This window comes from Neolamprologus multifasciatus, chromosome 1 (assembly GCF_963576455.1).
Source record: "Neolamprologus multifasciatus chromosome 1, fNeoMul1.2, whole genome shotgun sequence".
Lineage (NCBI taxonomy): Eukaryota > Metazoa > Chordata > Actinopteri > Cichliformes > Cichlidae > Neolamprologus > Neolamprologus multifasciatus.
Genome location: NC_140439.1, coordinates 18751398 through 18764393, shown reverse-complemented (window position 1 = coordinate 18764393; position 12996 = coordinate 18751398). Strand labels below are relative to the sequence as shown.

The 12996-nt window shown below is 39.3% G+C and overlaps 1 protein-coding gene across 2 annotated transcripts in view; it reads right to left on the bottom strand.

Annotated features, from left to right (window-relative positions):
* Positions 1 to 1420: 1420 nt before the first annotated feature.
* Positions 1421 to 12996, bottom strand: part of dagla (diacylglycerol lipase, alpha) — a 46522-nt gene continuing 34946 nt past the window's right edge. Inside the window, exons 17-21 of one of the 2 annotated variants that reach the window (XM_085153721.1) lie at positions 12646 to 12854; positions 11823 to 11949; positions 7905 to 8071; positions 7625 to 7642; positions 1421 to 6545 (exon numbers count right to left, since the gene is read on the bottom strand). In XM_085153721.1, coding sequence (XP_085009847.1) covers positions 5441 to 6545; positions 7625 to 7642; positions 7905 to 8071; positions 11823 to 11949; positions 12646 to 12854 — 1626 coding nt within the window. In that variant the 3' untranslated portion in view covers positions 1421 to 5440. The remainder of the gene's footprint in view (positions 6546 to 7624; positions 7643 to 7904; positions 8072 to 11822; positions 11950 to 12645; positions 12855 to 12996) is intronic. The other variant, XM_085153728.1, reaches the window with a different exon arrangement.

Sequence of the window (12996 nt, the reverse complement as noted above, 5' to 3'; positions counted from 1 at the left end):
AAATATGTTAAATCTTATCTATAATTTTAGCCAGAAGCATATGAAGATTATTAGTCCCACTTTACCTGACGGAATTAAAGTGGGATTAATAATAATAATAATAAAAAAAGCCAAGTTAATGAATTAAGAAGCTAAAACAGCAATGGTTTGTTATTTTTGTCATAGCAAATTACACAAATACATATAACTATGTAGAAATAAGGAAAATTTTGCATGCTTTAGGTTAATTAATGTAGAAGCGGATAAAAAGCGGATAAAAAAAAGGGAAGGGTGATTGGTATCGATGAAAAACCCACGGAAGTATGGAGATGTTAGGAAAAAAGTGAGTGGACTTTTTAACACAGTCTTGAGTGACAGGATCCCTGAGGAATGGAGAAGTGTACTGATAATGATTTTCTAGAACAAAGGTGATGGCTTAATGTTGAAAAAGGGTATGAGGGGTGGCAGAAGGATAGCAGAAAGAGTGAAAGTGAAGGTTTACAAGATGATAGTGAGACCTGCTTTATGGGGGTTTTTTTAGACAGTAACACTGAGAAAAAGACACGAAGTGGAGCTAGCAGTGAGTGACCAGGATGGACACAGTTAGAAATGGGTACAAAGTTAGAGAGACACGACTGAGATGGTTTGGACATGTGCAGTGGAGGGATAGTAAATATACCGGGCAATGGATGTTGAATATGGAGCTTCTAGACAGGAGGAAAAGAAGAAGACCACATAGAGGATTGATAGATGTAGTGAAGGAGGACATACAGATCATTGGTGTGACAGAGGAAGATGAAGGGATAGGGTGAAGGGCAAATTGAAAAAGGAAGGAAAATAGGCATTGCTTTGTTTGCTCACATATAAGTTTTCATTTGTGTACCTTGTTAACAAAAACTTCCACAGTTAAGTCAGAAAAATAAATGTAATCAAAGTGAAAACTAAAGATTTTTTATTTAAGTTGGTTGAAAATATTTTGAAGAATTCAATTTTACAGCTTAAAACAGTCGACTTGCTGTAAGTAGAAGCATTTCCATTGTTAAGCCAACTACTTTTGTCTTTGGCTAATGATGCACGAACTAGTCATGGTCTTTTTGCCTGTCAGTACAGTTTTTCCCTCTGCCTCATATCCGTACTGATACTCTGAAACACCTCCTCAGTACTGGGTCTATTCCAGTACCTGCAACTGCGGTGAACACTTAAGTGTGTGAGCCTACAGGTAGTGTGTCACAGTCTGGAAAAGTGCCAGAATACTGTATAGTAAACCCACACTTCAGCACAAGTGGGTATTGTGGAAATTATCAGAAATGTCTCACACAAGCAGGCACTCTACTACTCACAAATACAGCTAGTGTGTGTATGGGATTTCCTCTTTTCTCTGCTTTTCACTTTAGATTAGGCAATATTCAAACAAATAAGGAACCCACAGTTCACACTGGCCAGGTACACCTTTTTAATGGCTTGTTAAGGCCAATATCGAATAAATCAATCACATGGCAGATGCTCAGTGCATTTAGACATACAAACATGGTCAAGACGACCAGCTGACGTTAAAACTGAGTATCAGAATGAAGGAGGATGATTCAAGAGATTCTGAACATGGCGTGGTTGTTGGTACCAGATGGGCTGGTTTGAGTATTTCAGAAACGCTGGTCTATCACCCCCAACCATCTGTACAGTGTTGTGAGAGCGGTCAGAAATAAAAGAATATATACAGTAATAAGGTGACGATGACTTGTTGATGCTGGAGGTCAAAGAAGAATGGTCAGACTGCTTTGAGATGATAGGAAGCCAATATTATTTCAAATAACTGCTTGTTGTAACCAAGGTATGCGGAAGAGCATCTCTGAATACTCAACATGTTGAACCCTGAAGCAGACAGGCTTAATCGTAATTTCTGGTGTAGCATTCAGATTGAAATTTGCAGCTGCCTACATGGACAAGTCAAATGGCTTCTGGAGAAAAATACGAGACAAAGATTGAGCTATTTGGCCACAATAACACAAAGTATGTTTAGAGGAATAAAGATGAGGATTTCAAATTTAATAGGCAATAACTGCAACAACCTTCATGCATGGTGGTGGTAGTATTATGCTCTGGGGCTGTTTAGCTGAAGTGGTTCTGACACATTGCACAAAGTTGATGAAATGACGAAGGGAGATAATTTCCAAATTCTTCAACTTTCGCTCAAAACAATAGTTAAACATCTGAAATTTGGATACTATTTTATTGTTTCAATGGGGACAATGATCCCAAACATCAACACTACTTTTGGAATAGATAAAGCAGACTAACATTAACCTTCCGGAATTACCTTCCCAAAGCTCCGACCTCAACCCTTTTGAAAATGTGTGGAGTACATTTAAAAATCTAACATTAAATCCACAAATTCTGCCATAAAAAGTGTTCAAAGATCCAACCAGAATTATACCACAAGCTTGCTGATGGCTATTTTAAAAGCATCTGGTTGAGGTGCAGTTTGCTAAAGGACATTCAACCAAATATTAGTGGGAGTGGATGTATATATCCTTGGTCTTATCAACACCTCACATCCACTTCACATCATTTGACCCATGACGCCTCTTTAAAGGCTCAGCAGTAGACTCTAATCTGACCTACTGTACACTCATAATACAATGCACCTACACCTGGGCTTATAATAGCTCAAACAGCTCATCTTTACACAAAATATATCTGGCCTCTCAGCACTTCTAAAACCACTGATCCATCCTTTACGTCAAATCTAAAGGACCCAAATCCAAAATTCATGCGTGAGCAAACAAACACAATCGAAAACTTTATTTTTAAAAAATAAAGACAAGCAAATTTAATATATACATTTATGGCTCATTTAAACAGACATATCAGCAGCACATGTTGGGGAAAAAAAGGTTAAGACACAAATGGATATTTTTCAGTTTGTAGTTTATTTCATTACAGGCGGGGTAGTGAGGGAGAGGGATTAAATACATTCTCATTGTGGGGCAGGAAAGGACGGGAAGCAAACCAGGTAAACATGGACAAGACATACTTGAATTATTCCTTTAAATAAAGTCCAATTCTTAAATCTGCCAATAGTTTTAATAAATAACTGTCAGATGAAATCTTTTTTTTTTAATATATATATATATATATATATATATATATATATATATATATATATATATATATATATGTCAATACTGATATCTTTTTAATATAGTAATTATCTCCTTATTGTTATATAGTTGTTTTCTACATGACTATTGGAATTCATCTTTTTTTAGACATCTGTATAAATAATTACACATAGAAGATGGTGCTATACACATCATGGTGGAAAATATTGGTGCTTTCTTTCAGCAGTGTTTAGTGCATGACCAGCTGCAAGCAAAGCTACTGAATGTAGGAAATTGTTGGCCCAACCTTAGTGTGTCTACTGGGACTGGCAGCATGATTTCAGTAGTGTCAGACTGTAAACTGGCTGGCTGGTCTGCTGTGAGTAACCACAGCAAATCTTATTCCAATTGGAGAGACTGTGCAGATCACTATGGTGACTCCAGGCTTGATGGTGGCGCTCCACCAAAGGTCACTCACTGTGAGAAAGCTGTCACTCTGCAGCATGTCTCACCACCATGACACATTTGCAAAAACAAAAAGCATATTGTTACCAGTGGCATGGCAGAATGTCAATTTTTTTTCCACTCAAGACAGGGGGTGGGGGTGGGGGGGTGGGGGGGAAACCCTGAAATATTTAACTCCTTACATCTGGGAAAGTTGAAAAAGTTCTCCGTACTTTCCTTAAAAACTGAGATAAAAACCACTGACGTCAAACCAATCTGTTGCAAGAGCAATAAGGATAATAATACCAGCAAATATAGCAATAAAAGTGATAACAACATTAAGTGTAATAATTCAAATCGTGACCCATCGATTACACCCAGAGTGATATGGAAGATACTGTGCTGCACACAGCATTTAGAGTCGGCAAATGCAATGTTCGAGTACACTTATTCATTCAGTCCAACCTCAAGCATGTTTGAGATGAACCGTATTAAAGGGAAGCAAACGCCTTGACGTCCAAAATGACAGAGCACCTTCAGAACAAGAGAAATCTATCCCGAGAGAGCTGTAGGATATATAATTTGGTCCTGTCTGATGACCTCGGCGACTATTGAGCCTCTCAAAAGTTTGAGTTTACATACGATGGTAATTTCTGGACACGTTTAGAGCTTCTTTACTGTGGCTTAAGGACAAGACACGTTCTATACCAGCCATGCTACTCTGGAATGCATGCAGACTGACCTGTTTCTAAGAGCTCTCCAAGAAGAACTGTACAGTAATTATTATGAAACTAGGACAACTATTAGCAAGTTTGATATTCCTATAAACTCCGGTGTACAGAGGCTGTGTTTTGGAAATGAAAGCCATGGCAGTGTTTTAAGGTCAGGATGACATCTTTTCTGGAGTTGCTGTGTAACAGTCTTTGTGGGTAATCAACAGGATGGCTAGGGAAGGAGATAATGAACTTAGCTTGTTTTTAAATAAAGCAATATCCATATACATATACAAAATTACATCCCATAAATACATTTGGCAAGACGATGTATTAAATGTTTTTTTTTTGGCAAGAGGGGTAAATTGAGCAATGATGTGCGCAAGTAATCAAATGTCAGTCTAAGGTGGTTTTAATGATGATTTCTCTCGAAGAATAAATAAATTACAAAAAAAATTATCATCATGCATTATAAAGAGTAACCAAAAGACTCAAAAACATCCATAGGCATCTGAAATAACTTTGTCACAATCACTAAATGTTTAAGACACATGGATTCTCACCAATGTAACACACTTACTCTCTTTCTCAAAGTCAATTCTTTGTAGACCTGAGGAACATTTCTTGAAATCTTATCACTTCTATTTATTAACAAAATGTCCATCTTCACATTTCTGTTAAAGAAATCAAACAAAAATAAAAGCTGGACAAATTTCCGGAGCTGCTGAGTGTGCAGGAAGTCGTCCAGTACATCAACCCAGATGATGTGCCTATGCTAACCTCTTCTACAGTGTTAATTTTTGAATCCCTGCTCAGTTAAATATTCTCCCTTTGATTTGGTTACTTCAGGGAATTGATGTAATGTGGACGCATTCCCATGTGGGTGAGACAATATTTTCAAATGGCATTGTGAAGCTACAGTTATTTATATATTCACCCAAAAGCAGCACAGCCCCCTGGCATGCAGAGAGAGGTATCCTTTTTTTCTTAGTCATTGCAATAGTGTGAAAATGCTATAAACAGAGTTCAAGGGGGTACACCTGAAGAATGGGAATATTGTGTGAGTTGGTCAGTCAAATTCTGTCACTGGATCTCAGATGAGTAACTGCATTCCATCGCATGCATGTACTGTGATATGTTTTAAAATCTGAAATTGACTGCACCTCTCAATCAGAGCAAAGGGCATTGGAGTCTTCAGAGCGCACTCTACACCATAGACGATAGTGTGTTCTCTTCAGGGCAGTGGCAAGGGGGTGATGTTCGTAGGGAGTGTATGGCTGACGGGGCACCCTCGCTAGGAGAAAGGTCGTTGAGTTCCTCAGATGAAGAGAGAGGGAAGGAGGGTGACAAAGATATGCCCGAAGAGGGGTCAGCGGATCCAGCAAAAGTGCGCGGGGGCTTAGGAACTAGATTAGGCTCCACTGTTGCCCTGGCCAGAAGTTGTTTGTCATCCAACCGCTGTTCATCTCCAAGACACTCACCCTGCCCAAAGGAGCCCCGGCCTGATTCTGACTCTCCATCAGAAAGGTCCAGAGTTGGTGAGCTGCTGCCATCCAGTCTGAAAAGAGAGTCTAAGTATTGGGCAAACTCCAGCACTGCCTGGCTGGGGTTTCCATTGGATAGATGGGGTGGAGGTGTAGAAACCGCTGGTCTAGTCTCTGCACTTAACTGTTTCTCTGCCGTTTCCAGCTCCCAGTCTTCCTTTTCTCCATCCATTGGTCTAGTACCAATATGTGGACTTAGGGGAGCAACAGGTGTGCTCCCTGGGCTGTAGACACCAGGCATTTGTTGGTGATCCTCATCAGGAAGCATTTTCAAGTTGGCATTAGTCTCACTTTTGTAAGACTTAGCCAAGACACTCTGGTTTAGAAGAGCTGGGGAATGGAGTCCACTGTAGCGAGGTGTGGCAGGGGACAGCCTCATAGGATAATCTGGGGTTGATCTGGATTCCATTGGGGTAAAGAAGGGCCCAACCTCACCCAGATGCTCTGTTGTTGCTTGGCAGAGGACATCTGCAGATAGTAGCTCAGTGCGAGAGCTCAGAGATGGGTTCTCCTCTGGGATTGGGGCATCCAAAGGGAACGGGAGGCTACCCAGCATTGGTGAACCCCTTAATGCAGCAGAGGACCGTCGGGAATCCAGACTATACAGGGACTCTGCATCTGAGAGACTCTCCATGACAGCTAAGGGTGCTTTGCGGTCCCTCAGCTCCACTGCCAAACGTTCTCGTGCTCCACGCAGTACTACAGGCACTGGAGGAGGGGGGCACTCAGAGAAACCATCCAGAGATATTTCAGACTGGGCACACGAGCTAGAGGAGAGGAGAAGAGTGGGTTGGAACATAATGAAAGGGAAAAGAGAGGTGAGGGGATTCAAAACACAAGACAGACATGAAAACGAGTCAAAATAACTCACAGAAGGTTAAAGAAAAAGGATAGAAATGAAAAGTGTTAGTACTGAAACTACAGGTGTCTAGAGTCTACAGAGCAGGTGAACATTGCAAAATACTACATAGATGGAGGAAAGATTAAAAAAAAAAAACAAGAGGAAAGAGACTGGAAGGGCAAGAGTGTATCCAAGTGCATGTGCTCTTGTATTGGCTTATAATACAGGAGAGGTAAAGTACAAGGTGGGATCAAAAGGTTCTGTGAGTCTGTCCACAAAAAGAAAAAAAGAACCCCGACCTTTCACTTAAGAATCGTTTAATAAACCTTCAAGATCAACTTCCTGTGTACCTTTGAACTGCTGCTCACTCTTTTAAAGTCCCATCGTGACTACTTGGTGTACACTTGTGCAAATGGTAGAAAACATCATCCAGCCTTCATATTACATGTTTACTGCTGTTGAGAGCTGGTTCTCAGGGTAAAGCTCAAGCAGCACTCTTCAGTGGACGATTCCAGCCAGTAGCCAAGCATCCCTTCATGGGGTCATTCACAGTGAATGCGCCTGCTACTAACAGACTGTCAAAGTTCTACTATAATGTCCCGAGGTACCAGAGGGAGAGATTTAGTGCATTTAACTTGAACTAGGCGTCCTCTTTCATGGCACAGCAGAGGGACACCACGAGAAAACAGGCATGTACAAATGGTCAGAATAGTGTCCAAAGGTCCACATGGAGACCGCCTTAAAAAGGAAATTGGTCTAACTTAAATCTGGTACGGTTTTTCATTTCTGTGGATAGAGTCATAAAACTTTGTGATAGTACCTTCGTAATTTAACCATTTGTACCAGGAGTTCACACTGACTTTGGACAGGGGCTAAACCAGAGAGGGCGAGGTGGGAACTGAATACTACCATATGTTGTAACGGCTCTGTGTTCAGACAGCGTGCATGCGTGCATGAGAGAAGGGAGGACATTATGCAAAATTAGTATTGGCATGCTTTGCTTACCGTAACAATGTTTTTTGTCTTTTTTTTTTTTAAAACATACAGAACAAACAAAAATAATTTTGAGAAAATAAAGTAGTAGTTAGTAGCAGTTGTATTTTTTTTAGTACTGGTTATATAGCTACATTACAAGGCATCATTTCCCAGTGATTTCTCTTATACTTAGAAAGAGATTTGCTACTATTACATATTAGGCAAGAGTGAAAGCTGAATATAAAGATCAAACTATTTTATATATCCTTTCAGGCTTAAACATGCCCACAGTGGTGCCTGATGTACTAACCGAACACTGCTGTTCCTGCGGTGGTGGGTTGTAGGCGTTGGCTGCTGAGAGGTTGTTGATGTATCGACGAACAAGGTCTCTGGGTTCAAGTCCACTTCTGTGGGGCTCACCATGATCTTGGCTGCTGACAGCAAAGCAGTTTTCCCTTTGTTGTAGTTCTCCAGCACCTGTCACAAGCACAGGAGTATAAACAGATACATGACTTGACTGATAGAGGGACGACCTGGGAGGATCCGTTTCAAAATAAACAGGACAACTTCATAAAAATATATAACTGGAAAAAGTTAATCTGACTAATCATGTTTTATATGTGAAATGTTTCTAAACTGGCCTATGCTAGCAGAAATCCAATGATTTTGTAGTTTTTAAAACTATTTCTACTGTTTTTCCTTTATTCATTTTCTAGATTCAAACAGAGAGATGCTGAGGTGTTTTCTTCCTCTTTGTCAGCAAAACATGAGAAAAAAAATTTCCAGAAGAACCAAAAGATACAAATATCAAATGCCAGTTATGCACTTGGATCAACTTCAGTAAGATTATAATGGTTTCAAAAATATTATGTGGGTCACCACTACAACTATATTTATAAGCGCACAAGTGCTTGTAATATAGTGTTAAAAAGCAGCGTAGTTCAGTTACATATAAGTGCAATCTAAAGGTGAGCTGACACCTACTCCAGCTGACATTAAACACCCACAACAGAGTCATGATGCCTGAGTAAGAACTATGCAAGACCTGCATTACCGCTATAGGGAATAACAAACCATATGAGTGTTTTATCCATCTTGGAAACACATTCAACACAAAGTTTGTCCAACACAGTACAAACCGTGTTATGTTTGCTGATGTAAATGAGAACAGAACAAAACAAAACAAAACAAACAAACCCCAAAACATTAATGGCAAGCCACACATCAGCACGCAATTGTTTGGTTAACTTTAATGACTCAAAAGACAACATATTGTGGTATAAAAACAGGTGGAAATATGAGAGGACATGAACACACACAAAAAATACATGTGACAATGGAATGAGGTGATTAAAAGAGAAAATAACACAAAAAGACAAAAGCTAATATATTTATTATGGTTATATTGTGCAAATTGGTTATGGATGACAAATGTAAACAATGTGTTACATGGTTGAGTTTAAAGACACATGAGAACATGCTTCTGCAAGTAATAAACCACATTAAATAACTGGCACCAACAACAGCAAACATATCTATGACTGTAGACACAACAACTACAAATGATGACAAAATACATCAAATTTATACTTTTTAGTCGGTAGACGGTTTTTTGCATTGCCTATCCCAACAGTATTAGTGTATAGAATTAATAAAAGCACACTGACATATGAAGTGTACAGTGAAGGATATAAAATTGTGTAAACTACAAATTTATTTTGAATAGTAAACTCACTCTCCTACATGCCAGTAATAAGAAAACCAAAATCTTTTTCTAGGGGATTATGTTCTGAATGCGTGCTTTCAAAGAGCAAAAATAAAAAGGGAAACACATCCACAGAGAAGAGCTGCAGCTACTGAAAAACCCAGGCAGGAAGGAAGAAAGAGCAGTTAATGTGGAAGAAATTAGGTTACCATAGAAACTTTGTGAATACAAAGAAAACTTGTTACGTTGAGGACCAGGATTAGAAAGTTTGTGCCAAAGCACTTGACCACAGGCACTGCAGCTGAGAGAGGAACGGAAAAAAGAATGAAGGGTTGGTTTGTGGAAAGCTGGATGATGATTAACAAGAAAAGGAGTCCAGGTGAGTTTGGACTCATCGTTTCTGACTCCATGCTTTAAAGCCATTGCATGCTCTTGTACCATTGTATACATCATTAACCAGTGATGTATTAATGGAAATGGTTATTGATAAAATTTTACCACATCGCCTTGTGGATGCGTATTTCTTTACCCTCTAAAACTTGATGTGCCAGCTATTCAGCTGAGTTTCAATGTCACACTTAATACTTTTGGAGAAACACCTTTTAAAGGCAACCAGTAAATTGCTTGGACTTGTTGGATCCAGCAAGATGATAGAATAAAAATGCCAGTTGGTGGTTAAAAAGGATTCTTTACACACTGGTCATTATGGTTGCTCTAAAATCAGTAAAAAAAAAAAAAAAAAAATAGCAGCTTTACTATGACTTTTGGCTCTAGCCTTTGTCCTAAGACTGGCCAACATCTGAGTTTTGCACATAATGCAGAAATGTTTCCAATACTGAATGCAACAAGCAAAAGTTGAATTCAGTCTTACGATTAGCATCTCCTTAGAATATGTAGACTAGTAATGTACATAGTAATAGAATTTGTCAGCGTCTAAATGTGATCAAGTTTAGACAACAGATTCAAAAAGATTGTTTGGCACTTTTATCTCGGGAGGAGAGTTTTCTATCTGAGAACTGTTAGACTCGTTAGATCGGATTTCCTCTTGACGGTGGTGAGAGATGCGTGGTTCTGACTGAGGTTGTGGTAAAACGCATGAATCATCTTCAGCTGGAAGAACTCCTGACTGGGTGTTGGAAGGGACAGACACAATGCATGGCTGAGACACAGAGTTAACATCTGACAGAAGAGGTGGAAGAACAGACTCAGCATCTGGAACTGAAGAAGAAGAGGTGACAGCGAGTGGTGTAGAGACAGTTTCAGTCTCTGCAAGGGAGCCAGTGCAAGACAGGTCTTTGTGGTTGGCAGATGAAGAGTTGGAGGGAGGAGGACTAGCGTTTAGTTTTGTTTGGGAGACTATTAAATTAGTGGTACTGGATGTAGGTTGACTGATTCCCAGTTCCTCTGCTTCCAAGTTTTCCTGCTCAGACTGGGGACAAAATGGTTCCAGTACCTGCAGAAACACCAAATATATCACACCACTATATCCTCTACACGCACACTTCACAAATACACACATACTTAACTTTAAACATTCATCTAGAGAGACAAACACAAAGGTAAAACCAAGCTGAAAAACACCATATACAGGACAGGAAAAACACCACACAACATGAAGTCCTCAGCCACAACAAGTGCAATCCCCCAAAATCAGTCCATCACATGCAAACATTCACATTAATACCCTGTTATCAAAACAGATGTTCAACGTCCATGACGAACAGGCTCAAAAAGACCAAAGAAAGACCGTGAAACCAGCCACGAGTGAATAATTCCCATGCTTTGAGACAGGAGCAATGTGGAGAAAAACAAAAAGGTGTGGTGAGTTGTAGGTTAATGACATGCATAAAGTAACAACGGAGTCGCATTAAAATTTTTGAAATGCTTCAAAACTAACTCTTAACTCCATTTAAATTAAAACGTGGTGATCCTAAGACCTTTACCTTTGAAATTGCACATTTTTTTGCATGGTGCAACTACAGAAACTAAATGACAATAGCCAACATATGATAATTTCAAGTCCCCAATGTTATTAAAAGCCACAAGATGGGTAGATTTAAAGGATAAGGAAATCTTCAATTTTCAATTAAGTTCTCTCTAGATGTCATCACTCTTCGCAGGGTTTATTAGTAACAATACCTGCAAGTGTCTGTAGAAAAACTTGTGTTTCCAGATAAATTTCATACAGTTAAGCTCTCAATTTACTAAAATGCTTTTAGTGAATTTTTAATTAAGATTTCCCTTGTCTCCAGAATAAAATGATAAACTAAAAGTAAAACATAAAATTGTTACTGGCCTCTATTTTCAATAAAACAACCTGTAATAAGTATTCCACCCTTTATTAAGACCCACATCTCTTGTTTATTTTCTTTCATTGTTAGAGCCAATCCCCATGTAAGCATCACCCGTGTAATCCGTTACTCAGTGTTGGAAATCAAGAACAAAATTAAAAAGCCGTTTTTGCACAATTTCAAATACACCCCCCCTCAAAATAATGCATGCACGCAGATTTAAAAAACAGACCTTGTTGAGACCCTCCATCACCATGTGGGGCATGTGCTCATTAAGCATGGCAGGTGATATGATGACCTCATTGAAAGCCTTGTTGTCCCCCCACAATGCTGAATAGGTTGGCTCTTCCTGACCACAGCTAAAAGGGAGAGGGAGAAAGAGAGAGAATCTATCAGTCATAATGAGAAATAGTAAACACACAGGTTGACTTAATATATTTTCCTCACAATACAGAACATGGGGGGGCACTGTATAACACCACTAAGTGGAATAGTTTCGTATCAAGTCAAAAAACTCATACGTTGGGGAAAAGATTAAAAGCAAAGGACTCCAAGACGAACAAGGCAAGTCAGTTTATTGTCATAGCACCTTTAACACCAAGTGCTTTAAAAAGTACTGCAGTATGAAGAAAAATATACAAGGATGAACTTTCTGTTTTACCTTTAGACACGGTAAAACAGGAAAAGAAAACACATGTTTGCATTTTTTTCCCACCTGTCCCGTTTGGTTCTTTTGCCATCAGAATTATTGTCTAAAGGCAAAGAAAGACGCCCAACGGATTTATTTTACCAAATGGACCGTCCCAGCCTTGCTGTATTGGTCTATTTGATTCACCTTTGCTTTTATTGTTTATTTTATTTTATCTTCACTTGCTACACACGGGACAGACATGATTGGGAGAAAGAAAGAGAGGTAGGGAAAGAAAAACAGCGGGAAAGAGGAACGGCGATAAAGGACAAAAAACAAAAACCAACAAAACAAACAGACAAAAAATACATATCAACATACGCATGTTTGCATTTAACTGCAGCAGCTTTCAAACCAGTTTTCTTACCATGTCTCTGGAGGATGGTTGTGTACCACGTGGATGATCCTGCCAGGTGGGTAAAGGGGTGTGGAGGCTGACAAGGCAATGCTGAGGTCACTGGGGTGTAGCCACAAGCGACTGCTTGGAGGTGCTGCAGGCTGAGACTGAGGATCATCATCCTCTAGTGGAAGCTCTGATTTTGGGATGCATTTAGTGCCTCCCGCAATGATCCTCCACTGTAAGAAATTTTTATTTTTTTAAGTATGCATTTCTATATTTGTATGCATTCCTTCATACCAAACTTTCAGGAATAAAAATGAGAAATTCTACAGGTTTTATAATGCTGAATTTAATAGATTAAAAAACAGCAACTATCAG